At 34.0% G+C, this 16940-nt stretch overlaps 1 protein-coding gene across 3 annotated transcripts in view; it reads left to right on the top strand.

The window, feature by feature from the left end:
• Positions 1-14465, top strand: part of kuz (zinc-dependent metalloprotease kuz) — a 163245-nt gene extending 148780 nt beyond the window's left edge. For all 3 annotated transcript variants that reach the window (XM_081748743.1, XM_081748742.1, XM_081748741.1), the window contains exons 14-15: positions 3236-3335; positions 7328-14465. In XM_081748743.1, coding sequence (XP_081604869.1) covers positions 3236-3335; positions 7328-7434 — 207 coding nt within the window. In that variant the 3' untranslated portion in view covers positions 7435-14465. The remainder of the gene's footprint in view (positions 1-3235; positions 3336-7327) is intronic.
• Positions 14466-16940: the final 2475 nt, after the last annotated feature.

The following is a 16940-nucleotide window of genomic DNA, read 5'->3' as shown; positions in this document are numbered from 1 at the left end:
TACAACATACATCAGTGCTCCATACCTTTTCACAAAATAATTTATAATACGTATATAGTGCAAATAGTAGGGAATTACAACCAAATAATGCTATAAGCTATTTTTGATACTTTTAGAAAGATATGAGTGTTTGCGCCGCTGTACATTGGAAACAAAGTAAATAAAAACAGAAATCGTACGGAAAGCAAAAATTATTTATATTTGAGTAAAAAAGCAATATACATTCATGTTGTGAGACAGAAATGAAATTTTACAATAATGAAAATAATGGACCCATTCATTCCTGGTGATCCATTATTGGAACATTGTAATTTAGATTACATTGTGCAAGTTATAATTATTGTTTCTTTATATCTCTTTAATATGACTTCAAACAGCTATTAATCAAGGTATCGGAGGCAATAAACAGACAAAATTGTAAAAAATAAAAAATGTTTTGTTACTTTCTTTCCTCCATGGCGTATGTAAAAATTTCTTTGAGAATGACATTATCACCGCGAGGTGCAAAAGCTAGTAGAGCAGGAAACAAGTACATCACCTCTTCATTCCATTCCTTGTGAATGCAGTTGGCGCGTTCCTAACTAATCGCGATACAATGTAGTCAGCTCAGCTGGCTTTTGCGTCATCCTTAAAATTGTTCCAATATTGGAACACCGGGAAAAAACGGGTTAAATGAACTTTTACTCTTTGCTTCGTTGTGTTTGAATGTAGTTAATATATCTTTTAGTTGAGGAAAGTTAACTTTCATAGATTACAAATCAAAAGTTAATGTAAATACAGAACAATAGCTTAAAAAAAAAAAAAAAAAAAAAAATGAATGGAATGTAGTTATTACCTAACTGTAATGCCCCTTAGGACTACTCTCCGATGTATGGCTGGTATTATTGTATCGATCATAACTTATTATTTGTTTCATTTTATTCTAATTTATTTTGTTTAACCTGACACGATCTTCATTGATATGAAAATTTGGTAAAGAAAAATCATTACACAATTTCTTAAGCTAATAGATAATCTCTTTGTAGTTTGTTTCGTCGCTATATTAAATAGCAGTATAGTTGATAAAAGCAGAGTCGCAACTACTTAACATCCACACAAAAGTCAAATCTACGACATCATATATTCTGTTCCTTGTAATTACCTCCTTTTAGTTATGAATGCACTATTCTGTAGTGGAGGAGTTTGTTGGATAGTATCTTGTTGAATAATAATCACCAATCACGTTAGGAAGACAATATTTTCTTCTGTAGAATATCGTTAATCGATTTCTGTATTAAAAGTACTGTTACCTGCCGTTTCTGAACAAGGGTAACAAAGAAATCGGTATAGCACTGGTTAAATGCATGCTGAACTAACGAAACTTCCTTATTTTTGAAACTGACTTTTTTTCACATCGATAAGACAAATAAGCATTTTGTCAGTATTTTTTTTTTCCTACCTTTGTGTCATTAGAGCAGCAAAAAGCATCGACTTTTTCAAGGATCAACATTAAATCCTAACTAAATTACACAGTGTAATGTGACATTCCTTGATCATTTACTATATTTTCAAGTCCAAACTATTACGATGCACAGTTTTACAAGCTCATTTACATTTTCTCTTCCGTTTTGAACTGCATGGCTTCCATATACGTAATAAAAAATTATCAGAACCATTAATACAAGTTGGTTCAGGTCTGGTTACACGGTAAGCGTACTGTTAACAATAAACTGACTTAAAATAAAGTTACCAAACTGTACGATATACGCAAGAGCTAACACATCACTCCATAAGTTCGTAGGAAAACAACAACTTTTAAGCAGAATTCAACTTTATTCATCAACATAGTCTCCTTCAAGAGTGATACGTTCATTTCAATGCTTCTCTCTAGAGCATTTCGATGCCTATTTTGTAGAACGATTTGTCTTTGACCTCAAAATGGGCTTCAGTTTTGACAATCACTTCTTTATTGGAGCCAAATCTCTTTCCCTAGAGCATTCTTTTTAGGTCTGTATACGCGTAGTAGTCGCTGGGAACCAGATTCGGTGAGTGTGGTGGATGGGGAAGCAATTCAAAGTGCAATTCGTGTAATTTAGCCATTGTTGCGATCGACTTGTGACACGGTGCGTTGTCTTGGTGCAAGAGCATAATTTTCTTCTTCATTTGGGGTCGTATCGTCGCAGTTTTTCCCTTCAAACCCACCAATAACGTCATATAATATTTGCCATAGATGGTTCTTCTTTTCTCAAGGTAATCGATGAATAAAATACCGTGCGCATCCCAAAATACGGAGGCCAAAATCTTAACAGCTGACATTTGCGTTTTGCTTGCTTTGGGTGGCTTTTGCCGGTTGCTGTTCACTCAGCTTGACTGCTGATTTGACTCTGGAGTGTAGTGATGAATCCATGTTTCATCCATTGTCACATCCAGATGAAAAAGTACTTTTTATTGCTGTGAATTGTCGAGCGTTGTTTTTGGTCGACTGTGAGTAAACGCGCACTTATTTTGAACAGGGCTTTCTCATGGACGAATATTCATACAAAATGGTGAAGACACTGCCTTCTGAATCTTTAAGGTGTCAGCTATCTCATGCAACTTCACTTTAAATTGACCAAAACTATTTTGCAGACTTTATGTTCTCTGGAACAACTGCCGAATTTGAGCGACTTGAGCATTCAGCATCTCGGTATATGTACGGCCGCGTTTAAATTCAGCAAACCACTTCTCTGCCATTAGTCTCGATGGAGGAGACTCCGAATAACATTTGTCAAACCATTGCTTTGCTTGAACGGTACTTTTCCCATTAAAAAGCAATACTTTTTCAACACACAAAATTCAGATATTTCCATTGTTTTGAAAATTACAAAAGTTGCGTCACTAAAACCTGTAACTTGTGAACAAAACGTCAGGTTCTTGTGAATAGTGGTGACATCTATGTCATCCTACGAACTTACTGAGTGATGTGTTAAGCAGAAGCCACGATTATAAAGAAAAGGTAAGAAACGCTTGCAGATGTTTCATTTTTGCCAGTGTTGCAATATCATGCTTCAATGTGCTAGTTTTACAGTATTAAGGACATTTGATCTATTTTTAAGTCATACTTAGGGCACTTGCATCTGCAAAATCGAAGGATGAACTGGTTCAGGAACAAGTGTAAGTTCAAAATTATAGAGTTTTGTTCAACAGTATTGTGATTTGCACGTTGTTATTTTATTCTTATCATATAATTTATAAACTTTCTCTCCCTTCTTTCTAGCGTGCTCCGTATTCTGGAGGAGGACGATCAGGTCCCGGCCCTAGTAGAGGGCCAGCTCATGGTTACGGCGAAGGACGAGGACAATATTATACTCCAAAAGGTATTAATTTGTATTCGTAAATAGTTGTATGCATAAATTTCTTACTATATAATACGGTGTCATGTTAGGGAATACGGAAAAATAGGTAATAGTTTACAAATTCGGAAACCTTCATTTTGTTTCAGTGCCGAATAACTTGGTAGTGGAGTACCCTTATGAAAGCTGAGATTTCTGTTACTCGTCCATTTTGCTGTTACGTCGTAAATAAGTAAAGCACAGCGGTCATTACTTTCGATATTTAAAACCCGTTTTCAGCGTTCATCACGTCCTTACATTTTTCGTAGAAACACGGTTATATTTCTTGTGTAACGCTAATTCTGTCGTGAACTATGTTACATATGCCCTGATTCTAAATGTTTAGGCAATACATGAGATTATCTGGAATAATTCAACACATTAATGTACTTCATATATATATTATTATTATTCAACGTATATCTTGTTCGACACCTTAAAATATTGTACATTCAGATTACACAAGATGGTTTCTCGTTACATCTATATCTTTCTAGTTACTATAGCAACGACATTAAAACAAGTAAACAAATCGTCATAGCAACGATAACAGACAAAATCTCAATATAATACCAAATTATTTAAGTTATTTCTTTATATAATTTCTTCTTCTTCTTCTTCTTCTTCTTGATAGCTTGTGCCTTTTTAAATTGCTCATTTTGCTCGTAAATACAAATAATACTTAAAAGTACATAAGAACTATACATTATCGTTGTACTTGACTCTGATGCTCTTCTTCGCTGCTGCTTTCACAGTAGCATGGATATTTTTCAACGGGTCAATATCAGTATTAGTTTCAGTATAACAGAATGTATTTCTTTCATGATTTGTGACTTGTAAAATTTTAAACCGAACTGTACGAGTATTGATTTGATATTCCTTGCGAACTTTTGAATTCTGTAGTCAGATATGTACGCAGGGGCGAATCCGGACTTCCCCTCCCCCTTTCAGAAATCCCAACTTTTCTGTAAATTTAATATAATTTAAAGGTGATTCTCAAATTTAAATATATCTTATCCTCCTATGTAATTTGGACCCCCTAAAAGCTTTGTACCTCTCCCGTAATAAGTTGCTGCGTATGTACGTGTCTGTAGTCGTCCATCGATAAATCTTCGTCCGTTTGTCATCAGTTTAAAAATGAAACTTATATAGTGTTACTCTGTGCCGTATCTTTATTATTGAAATAAGGACATTACTTCTTCCTTATAAGTACATCTAAGAATACATAGATTATCTGTAACCATCATATTTGTTCCAAAATAAACATCGGACAGCTTGACAACAATATCTTTCGGATCTTTTATCTACTGAGACTGTGGTCTGAGTTAGATGACCTGACGTCGTAACATATTGGTATTTCGTTGGTAATCTGCCAAAACATGATCAATTTGATTTCTTGTGTAGCCATCCAGAGAAGTCCACGTGCATTTATGAAAGTTTTTAAGTTGAAAGTACGTGTTCGGTTGGTGTAATTAAGTTTGTCCAGGTGACGTATAACACTTCTAACGATCTAAAATATGGAAGCTACAATACATAGTTATTCAAAGTAGTCCCCGGCTACAGCCACACCTTTCATCATCTTTAAGCCAACGATTGACTTGCATCTGCGATGTGAGGAAGTACTCAACCGTACGTTGATCCGCAAGGCCACCACGGAAGATCTCTGCCAGGAAGAGATAGAAATGCTGGAGAAGATCGTAGTCGGTAATGAGAGAGACGTGAGGAGAATATTATAGGTGAGCAAGTTTTCATATTGTAATTCACGGAAAGTTTGCAATGTCCTTTAAGCGACATGTGGGCGTGAGTTTTCGTGTAACAGGAGGACATAGTGGCTGTTCGCCATTGCTAGATGCTTCATGGAGTTCAGCAATGTAACGATCCGCAGCGATGGTTTTGCTTTGATGGAGAGAGACATGATGAATTACCCAACCTTACGAGCAACATCTTTTCGGATGGAGAGGTGATTTTGGAAACCGTAGTCCAGGTTGATCGCGGTCCTAACTGTTTACGATTTAGGATTTAGATTTCTGGGCTTTCGGCATATATGGCCATAGGACGTCACATTTGAGGGATGACGTCCCTCGGCGAGCACACTATCTGGGAAAAGGGACGCGGGGTTACCTGTTTACGATTGTAGTAGCAAATCCATTTTCATATGTGACGTCCGATGCATGACTCTTCCCGGTTATTTCCGCACATCTCCAGCCGGCGATCTTTGTTAACCAATGTCAACTCATGTGGCATCCACAAGTCCAACTTTTTCACCTTACCAGGGGTCCACTTCTACAGTGACTTAGATCTAGAGATGTAAAAAAAGTGCATATACCGAATAGAGCACGTTGGGTTGTGCTATAGCTGTGTGAGGACAGATTGGAAGGAAGTAGTGTCCAGACATAGTCGGAAGCCTGATTAACGACGTCACGATGTACAACACACGTAATCACTCTCCTGAGTGATCATAACCGAACAGAATGTGTAACTTACTGCCCTTCCCTTGCCGACCAGTAGGGTCCTGTGTGGCGAGGCACGTATTTGTGCAATAGGCGCTCGTTGGTGTCGTCCTGGCTTTGTAGACGCGAACTGGTATCCACAAAACGGATCATGCAAAAGCTTGCACTTATCATGTTGTCCAGTAACTTTCAAACTACCTATCACAGTGGTTCCCAACATTTTTTTTTTTTTTTTTTTTTTTTTTTTAACTTGGCGCACACTTCGTAAATCCTGCATACTTTACGCTCCTCCTCTTTGCCGTTCATTGGTCATATGTACTCTTTCTGTGAACCCGTCTGCGATTTCAGATGCAGGATTGAATTCTCAAATCTTCAATAGTAATAATAATAATATTCTCACCAATTTATGTATATTTCTATCAAGACTTTTACATGGCATTGTAGTACAGTATCCTTTTTTTTTTTTTTGTATCAACTTTGTTCTTAATGAAACTCTAGTTCTTACACAATAGTTACTTTTTGTTTGCACAGTTTTTAATTTAACGCCTGTTTGTTACAACATTTGTAATATTTGTAATTGCAAATGTAGTGTATTTCTGTGATTAGCTTGGGCTCCCATAGTTCGCTCTTCTCACCCCTCGGGTTGGGACCACTTACCTAGGAGCATGCCTTCTACAGACACTAGGATCAGCCTTCCTATTACAATGGTCATGTGTGGGACCTTCAAACTAAGACCAACATTTCCGCTACAGACAAACATGTGGTCTGAATTTCGTTCGAATTGGACAATATATTTATTCACGTGCTCTTAAATGCTTTTCTGACATCGTATACACAGAAGAATAGTGTGCAAATGATCTAAGTAACAAAGAAAATATTTAGTTGTTAATTAATTACTTCTTTGTAAGTCCTTGTTACATTTTTTTTTTCAGTAAAAGATTATTTTTTAATTCTTTAATATTTGGTGAAAGTGACTTCACTATATATGCTGAAAAAGACTATAGGGAGATCTTCTTTTATAGTCTGTATAATAATGGACTCACTATTATTGAAAATGTATTAACATATCAGTTAATTTTGGCGTTACATACACTTGGCACTATATTACTATCTTTTAATATACAATTTCCACTACTGCCAAAAAATGTGTGTAATAGGAGTACGTCTCCAATACATAAAAAAAAAACCTATTTTTTTTACATATGTATTGTAATTTTAGCCAGTTACCTCTTAGATTAATTTAATATTAGCAGATTATTAGGTTAATTTAGTGTTATTTTAATTAGTCTAATTTTCCCATGACTTAATTATAATCCTTTAATATTTATATTAACTTTCGTATTGTCATCTTGCATTTTTAAAATTTAATCGTTACTTTATTCTTACATTAATAATTAATTGTAATTATTTACGTTTGCCATAATTTTAATTGTGAACGATTAAATTCTAAAGTATTTTTTTTTTCAACAATGGCTTTAGTTAATATTTGTAACTCAATATTCAACATTGTATTTTGTACTTCCGTAGCATCAGCACCTCCAGCGACAAGTTACAGTCGGGCAAACCACCCCGAACTTTATGCAGGCGCGTATGGGGGTAGGAATGCCTTTGAGATGCGTCACCACAAGGTTTGACAGTGTGAACGCATAACTAGAGACTTAACAAATTTATTAATGGGAAAAGGATTGATCCCACACTACTATCTTCCCCAGTACAGTCAGCAGAAGACGAAAGGAGCGCAATGTTGATGCAGTTTTTTTTTTTCAGTGATTTCGTGTTTTAACGGTGGAACTATATTGTGAAGAAACAAGTGAATTCTGTCACTACCCATCCAACTTACTAGTGTAAATGTCCATTCACCTACTTCGTGTCTGCTTTGAGACAGTTGCAGACATAATAAACTTTAATTTTTGTAAGAAAATAATTGTAGTATTGAGTGTAAGATATTTTTTAATTGTTTGTATTTTGAATTAATCCTCCTTTCCTACCCTCTGCTTCCATTCCTTCTGGAAGATGTATAAACGTCAGCATTTGTTAAAAAAAGGAAAAGATATGGTATAAAACAAACTATTGATAAGCGATCGATATATACATGTAATGTTCTTGTGTGTGTGAGCGCGAGAGCATATGTGCGACTGTGTACATTTTTTTCATACTTCATATTAACGATAGTCGTAGTAGTAAAATTAGTTAAATTGCTGTGTTCATTAAATGCAATCTACCATTGAGTAATAATGAAAATCATGCAAAAGAATCAAAAAGTGCTCCAACAAAATACAATAGAATGACATAGGTACAATTTCGAGCTCTCAACACGTCCACTTTCACATGATCAAACTTTTACATAGTTCATCTGGATTAATTCTTCAGTTTAATGAAAAATCAGTCAAAGCTTTTTGACAGGCGTTTCGAGTGCAGAATATGGAATACAAAGAAGTCACAATTTGATATAACCACTGGAATGTTACCTGAAATATACAACATATAGTTTTTTTCTAAAAAGATCGAGTTTCTTAAGAGAGGTCGTAGTGTATTAAATGGTTATGAAACATGCGTAAAAGGAAATTGATACAAATAGATTTGTTGAAGATCCAAGTATGTAATTGAATGGAATTAATTTTCGAAGTAAATATTGAGAATGAGGATTTAGCGTTCATCATTTGTAAAATTAAGAGCGCCAAAATTTCAGCCTTCATTTTCTTTCTTTTAATAACCAGAATATATGTTGTGAATAGATTGATTTTTGTTTTTGTTTGTTTATATGTATATGTGTAGCCAGATCCCGACCGTCCTGCATCAGTTATATGTTACAATTCATTATCTTATCTTCCTTTAAACTTATGTCTCTGTCCAATAGTTAAGTTGTATTTTCGAAAATACAGTGTAGAAATATAATTTTTTATTAACGAAATACTTGGTAAAGATTTGCTTGACAATTTATAAACCTTGAATTCGTATTCCAATATTAAAGTTGTTAAGTTCATTTGAAAGTCATATTGAGAAAACCTAAAGTTAAAAGAAATTGTACAGGAACACTACGCTAATGTGAGAAATCAGATTAGTTTAAACTATCATTTCGTAGAGAAATACTTTTCTGGTTCAGGATGGTAAGGACGTGTTCAACTATTTATATAAATTAATTGAAATAGACTGATTTTCAAGTATGCAAAATATATAATCACATCACAAGAATGGGTTTAATGTTTAATAGAATATTAGAAATATATTTTAATTACTATATTCGTACATAATTAACAAAAACTAGCAATAGATTAGTGTTACAAGTAAGTAGTATATTTCCCCGAAAGAAAAAAAACATACGCTTGGTCCTTGCAAAATGTGCAAAGTATTTGTTACGTTAGTATGCTGTGTATTCAATCTAAAAAAACGTAGAGAAAAGATCGTACATGTATATTATCAGTTACTCTTTCATTTAGGATTATTAAGTAAAATAAGCCTGTTCATACATTTTTTTTAGTGTTCTTGCGGAGTTAAAGTACCATTCAAATTTGTGTACATTTCCGTGGAATGTGTGGTGTTTATATATGTTGCATATTACTTATCGCAAGAGCTTATTCAGTTCCATAAAATGATTATTCCTTCTGCTTTTTGTATATACGTATGAGTGTTTGAGTGTGTCGTATGTATGAATACATCCTGGATTGTAAAAAATTACGTGATAAATTTGAATCTCCCATGAAAATATTTTACTGCCTTAGAAAGGTTATTTTGCAATAGTGTAATTGGTTAATTATTTTTACTCAATTTTATTATTTGTGGAAGGTGTTTCAGAAGTTGAGAGATTTTTTTCAGTATATACAGTACAATATTTTTGATAATTAACTATTAGCTATTGTGTTATGACAGTGTGTTTTTAGTCATATTTTTTAAATGTCGTGGGATAATTTTTATTATCGCCTGTTCCGAGTATTATGCGATATATTCTTGTTCTCATGATATTGAACTGGAATATTCTTTGATAAAAAAAAAAGAAAGGGAAACCTTAGTGAAAGTAACTGCGAATTTACAATTCTGAGTAAGAAAAGTACAACATATTGTACAGCCTTCAATAATTTTGAAAGTAAATGCCAAATCAGATCAAGATACGAGTATAAATAAATTACAAGCTCCCAGCTATATGAAAAGATCAGCATTTGAGTTAACTTGAGTTGAGATTTTGAAACCTAAAAATTTCACAGTAGTTTGTTAACTTTCATCATACTGTCTGGTGATTTTTAGAACATCTTACATGTTTCGGTTATATATAAAGGAACTGAAATAGCATTCAGGCTGAAAAGTGCTATTTAAAATAAATATATTATGCATTTCTAAGATATTGCTTAATAATATCTTAAAATATCGATATTACTAAATACGTGATGCATGCCATTGATATTACAAGTTTTCGAAGTCAAACGTAGGATGACGCCGTTCGGTCATTGAGGATGTGACGCCGTTTCCGGACAATTTGTTTTTCATTCATTTTATTTTTGTGACAAATAGGTTGTTTGAAGCATGCATTATATTAAAACAAAGGATTAACGATTGAAAATCATTATTAATATTAGTATCTTTGATAAATTTATAAGAATGTTAGTAGTTATTTGTTAAGGTGAATAATGGTAGAGATTCTGAAATGAAAGATACAGTAAAAGGTTAGTCATGGAATATACTATTTTCTGTCTCGTCCGGAATAAATGAAATACAATTCTCTTTGTACTCATTCAGGTCGTGTGAAGTGTACTCTAAAGTTTGCTGTAGGTAATGCAGCACATTTCCTAAACACAGAGGCGAATAGTAAAAGGGAACCAAAATCATGTAAGAGTACATGCTGTGAATTAAAAAAAGTAATAGATAATGTTCTAATCTTTGTACTTTACGAAATTGTTTCTTGTGATTTTTAATGTAGTTATTGAAGCGAAGTTGTCATCGTATTTGTCTATTGCAAACACCCTCACAATTTATATAGCATAATCATACAGATTATTTTTTCCTCTTCACCATTAATAGAATAAATTGTGCAATTCTTTTTATATTCAAAATCTGTTAATCGCAGGTTAACTCAGTACTGCGTACTGAAAGATCTAAAAATCTAATCGATGAGATTCATGATAAATATACATATTTACATAAAAAATATTGATAAAGTATAATGTAAATTATTCTCGTATGAACCTCTCCTGATCAAAAATTGAAGGATCTAAGGAAAGAGCGTATTAATTCCAGTGTTTCGAATTTTTAGTTAACAGTGTCAGAGAATGTAGTTTTAGATTACTTTCTCATAAACTTTAAATAATCTTGTAACTGTGAAAAGATACTGGTGAAGGAGAGAAATATGTCAAGTGCTTACTTGAGATTTGTCTTCTGTAAATTGACCTGCCGCGTTCTTCCCCTTAAATCCTTCAATTAATACGGCGCAAAAGGCAGGTATGTTGCAGAAATGCTGCTGCTACTACTACTACTACTAATAAACTTTTTTCAAAAGAGTGAGATATTACTTATCAAGGAAAACATACTTTCACAGGATATAAATTTAATCAATTTACTTTTTGTTATCTAAACTAAAATTCCTTTTGTAATAGCTTTAAATTATGTATGTTAATGGAGCTTGATACAAATTATGAGTTTTCTGTTATTAATTAAAACTTGATCTTTTTGTGCATTTACTTATAATGTGCGATGAAGTGAAAAATATATGTAACGAATGTATTATTTAGTAGCAGGAGTTAATTTACTACAGCAGCAAGGATCATTAAAATTGTAATTAGTTTTAAAATTCTACTTATTTGCAGCAACGTAAGAAAATAATAATTCCTTATTTATATCAACCGGTTAGAATTCCAAATCTACTAAGTAGCATATTAAATGCCTTTCCGAAGGGTATTGCATTCCACTATTTAAAACTGAAATAATTCACTTCTTCTGTATATGGGTGTAATTCTTATTTATATGCAACAGTATATGATTACGATATAGTAATGACGGTAACTGATTCAGCTTAGCATTGAAGTATAATGTACTGTGATTTTATGTTGTTGAACTCCACAACTCCTAATTGTGTTAGTTGTGTTCAAAACTATTATATATATGGTTTGTATTATTAGACAAACTAAATTTGTTGTGAATTATACTTTTTTTTGTTTGTTTGTTTGTTTGTTTGCTTTGTCTGTGTTTAGGTGTGTGCGCGGTGTGTCTGAGATAGTGTAATTCGTTAGTACAGTTAAAAATTTAACCTCAAATGATATTAAAAGATATATTTGTAGATGGTCCGTTAAAACAGTATACTCTTCTGTAAATGCGTAACACTGCTGCCAAGTGGAAATCTTTTTATATATAACACAAGTCCCTGTAAAGTGTGGAACTTCATTTATTTAGGAGTTTTCTAGAGACTATTATTTATATGTTAAAAATAAATAAATAAAATTAGCTACATTTGTTTTGAGACTATTTTAGTTGATAGATTGTTCTTAGCTCTGATTAAAATGTGTGATTGGAGTTAAAGGTTACTTATGATGACCCAAACATCGCGAAACTTACATTTACATATAAGGAGTAGCGTTCTGAACTGGTGGAGCTTTTTGCTCTCTGGTTGCATCATCAATAAGTAGGCAACTTTACATTCAGAACAAATTAATTCAGTAAATTAAATTTGCAACTGTGCACTTGTAGAATTCAAACTCTGTTTTGCCTTATCATTTACTTGTGTTCTCGATTGTTCTCACTCAGTACAGACAACTAAGTTCGAAAGTTGTTTTAGGATGAATCCATCTCGATAGGATGAATATCGAGAGGGCGTCCCGTCGACTACAATTCGTGGAACACTTTTTCCTAGTTTTTTAATGTATATTTAAAATCACTCGTACAGGGTGTCTATCGGTCACGAAAGTCTACGAAAAAGTTACGTTATCAGAAAACGGTCATGAAAGTCAAGAAATTTAGCTTTTGTGTCACGATTTTTTAAAAATCTGTACAAATATAAGCAAAGACTGGAAAATTTTGTTCTATAAAATGTCAAAATTCGCAGTGATCATGTCTGTAGTCGACTTTAGACGCTACCAAATCGCAAGCAAAGCACGGTTCTATCTCATGCATGAAAATTCGGCCTAAATCGCACTAAATTCGCTCTTGAGATTGTTCTTCAGCTGCTAAATATAAAAAGTGCTAAAGAATTAGTTATTAGTTTTTGAATGTTTCGAAATTTTATGGTTTGGTAAAGGAAAGGTCACGAAATTTCATTTTGGAATTTTAATAGACACCCTGTCGTAACATTCCGTATATTGATACATCCAATTCTGTTTTTATTCATCCATAAATTTATCGCGTTCATTCTTTAAAGTACGGAAAACTGAAATATTCTCAAACATGTGGCACCTCTGGAGTCTTTGTAGCAGATTTTTGTTTGTTTAACTTGTAAATTAAATAAGATATTTTTACTACACAGTTTTGAGAATTGCTAGAATAATTTTATTTATGTAGGATACACGTGGCAATGGAAAGTGGTGGTGTGTGCTTTGTACTCTTGGGAAAAGGTGATCAGACAAAGGGTAGTGATGGAGTTAACGTGATCAATAAAAAATATTCTCCTTTTACGTAAACGAAAAGAAAGGAGTCTAATCTCTCTATGTAATTGTTAAGTAATATGTTTGATAAGGAAAAATATGATAAATAAAAAAGACAGGCATTATTGCTAAGTGATTGTGAAAATAACTACTATAAAAAATCGTGATAATTGCGTGTATGTACTGTGTAATGAAAGATTGAGTGTGTGTAAGAGTATATGGTGTGTTATGCAAAGAAAGAAAAAAATATATTGTAAATGAAAATATTTGGATTGTGTCTGACGTTTCTTTTTATTGTGTATCAAGTTCTCTCACAAAATGTCTTTGTAATCCACAACCATACCATCTTTCAGAATATGTAGAAGTATATGTATATATATACATACATATAAATATATATATATATTTGTTGTCCCGTTGTGATCCTATTTCCTCCCTGAAATTGGAAATGTAATTTTACATCTAAACTGTGGTGTGTATGAACGTGTACAAAGTAACAACAATAATAACAAAAAAGAGGCGTATTTAGAATACGATATAAAAATAATTAGAGAGTAGAATTCTTGTAAGGATGGATCAGGTCAGGCTGATATAACAGCATCATCATCATCATTCACACTGAAAGGTCGCATAATTCGGCTTTACTTATATACATATATAGATATATATATATACTATATTAGGCATTCTGACATCAAGATGAGTGCAAAAACCATGTCATCACACCTAAGTGTCCTTTCTTGAACAGCTGTACACACTGAGTGTTTATATACATTTTATTGGTTGGTGAGATATACATATATAAATATATAATTGTTTTCAATATTTATGTGGTGGAAAAAATAACGTAAAATCTCACGTGTATATACATAACATAATATACATATATTTCCACTCTAAAGTGACCAATTGCTGTTGTCCAATCTATTTATGTATGTGTGAAAATTCATTTTCCTCAGCTAATCTCATGAAAACTTTACACTCCTTGTCCTGATTCATTAAAAAAAATGTGCATTTTGATATATGTGAACGTTTGCAATATCTCATTTTTGAGTTGAAAAGCATAATGAAAAGTGAAATAAAGAATACATTTTATATTATACGAAGATATTTTTTTCTGTATTGTTATTTTTGTGTATATTGTATCTATGGTGATTTTCTATTGTTTACAGAAATTAAAAGAAAATGGAGTATTATGATGAAGAAGGCACTTACAAGGAATATGATATACTAGGATACCTTGCAGTATGATAATTTACAAATGCGTAAGTACGGAGTGATAATTACAATAATATCTTAGTGGAGAGGAAGAATAATTGTTAGTATACTATGTAATACGGACGTTTCAGACTTAGTTGTTTGCTAGCTCTTATTATCCTTATTTAATCATTAAACTGTCGTATTAAATAGCTGGAAGGACATTTTAATTATTAGGTTGGTGCGAATGAAATGTTCAGTTTGACGTCTGGTGGGAAGCTCACCTAAGGAACGCAACAGAAGATTGATCGGCTAAGGACACGCATCTAACGTCACAGACTGTATACATTCAGCAAACAGGCTGGGAAATGCAGTCAGGAGGTAGTGTTATTGAACAGGGTCGTATGAAAGGACACCATGGAGTTGCGAGTGATTTTTCTTTATTAATTCAAATTGGGACATTCTCACAGCAAGCCGCAAAAGCATTAACAGTGCATTTGGATCAGGAATGGCGAATGAACGAACTATTGGCTGTTGGGAGTCATTTCGTTCCGGCGACATAGCATTGCAAATTGAGCCCAATGGGCACTGGCCAATATTATGTTCGAACGAACTTCGTAGGAACACCGTGGAAGTAGACCAGATCGGTATTTAAGTAAGTGCTTTTTTTTAAGATTCACAATAAAGTAATATTTAAAAGTAGCAACCCGCAGAGACCCGAATATGTTAATGTGTTTAATTCGCACTAATTATAGTAGTTACTAATTAGCTAGCTCATCTGAATATTTTTAAGAAGTAAAGGATGAGGATGAACTTGAACATCATGAAAACTGATACCGTTAAAATCAGCGACCTAGAAAACTATGAATTCAACATCAATATCTATCGTTTTCGATTACTTTTAAGATCTCGCCCCTCCCTGTGGTGAAGTGTGACCTTGAAGTTGAATTGGATTAAAACTGTCACTATTCATCTCAGCGACCCCAAAAACTATGAATTCAACTCCAATATTGCTTGTTTTCAATTATATTTAAACTGCCCCCATGTTATTCTTATGGGGACTTTGTACCCTCATATCTCAGCTCGGGTGTAACCGAGGGACCTGGAACAGGTCATTTGGAGCATTTCTAGGAGAGCTTTAAAACATTAAAATTTCATGTTTCTATCTATTATGGCTCTCGAGTTGAAAAGCGCTACAGACGACTGACAGCTTAAGAATTAATAGAATGCATTTCTCCGGACAGTAAATTAAAACCTACATGAATAAATTACATGCCACTATTGAGAAAATGTGTCCCTAATGGATGAATGGTTAAATTTGTTTCCTTGTAATCAAGGAGTCCCGGGTTCGGTTACCGGTGGGGACACAAGTGGTTCGGATCCCAAATTAAGTTGTAGGTCCCGTTCTTAGTACATCATCATCATCCCATGGGAGGCAATGGCAAACTACCATGGATTCACGTTGCCCAGGACCTTCGAGTCAAACACTTGCCTTCGGGCAGAACACCACGTCATAATCATCATTGAGAAAATTACGTTATAACTTTTGGAACATTTCACACCCAAACTGCTACTCAACAAGAGCTGGCATGTTTGAAAAACCACAGCTTGTTTCCTTGTTTGAAACATAAGTTTGTGCGTGAGGGGGAGGAGGTCGGAAAATTATTTAGAGCACAGAGGCGCACAATATATAAATAAGGACCTGAAGTGGACACTCAGAAAAGTGATAGTGTCATTACAGATGAGTTAGGCAAATACCATACCACTGTCATTAAGCGGTTTCGTGCAGTCGGTAAAGTAAAAAAGATGGGTGCCACATGAGTTGACACTGGACAACGAGAATCACCGTCTGGAAGTGTACAGTTCGTTGAATGTAAGCAATAACGGGAAACATTCTCTGCTTTAGATTGTTACTGTCGATGAAAAATGGATCTGCTATGATAACCTTAAACGGCCAGACAGTGGTTGGATCTTGATGAAAGTTCAGGACGGTTTTCAAAGCCCATAGATGATGGTGCTGGTATCGTGTGATCTATGGTGCATATCTTCCTCGTTGAGGCGTGACCATCATCGTTTATCATTACAATGAGGAACTCCATGAAATCCGCTGCTGCTTTGCTCGCACATATGAAGGAATGTTCAAAAAACGTGGAGTTCGTATGTATGTTGCACGACAATTCACTCGCAAGTGCCGCTCAAAGGACGTTGCAGACTCTCCTTGAACTGCAGTACGAAACATTTCCGAATTCACTATGTTGTCCTGACGTCTCTCCCGTGAACCACCTTCTCTTCGACTTGATTTTGTTGAGGACCTCTTTGCATCGCCGTGGAATTCAGTCGTTGGGTGAGCGATAGCAAAAGTGTGTGGTTGCAAACGGTAACTA

Source organism: Thermobia domestica, chromosome 2 (genome assembly GCF_964235325.1).
Source record: "Thermobia domestica chromosome 2, izTheDome1.hap1.1, whole genome shotgun sequence".
Classification (NCBI taxonomy): domain Eukaryota; kingdom Metazoa; phylum Arthropoda; class Insecta; order Zygentoma; family Lepismatidae; genus Thermobia; species Thermobia domestica.
This window is presented reverse-complemented; position numbering and strand designations above follow the sequence as displayed.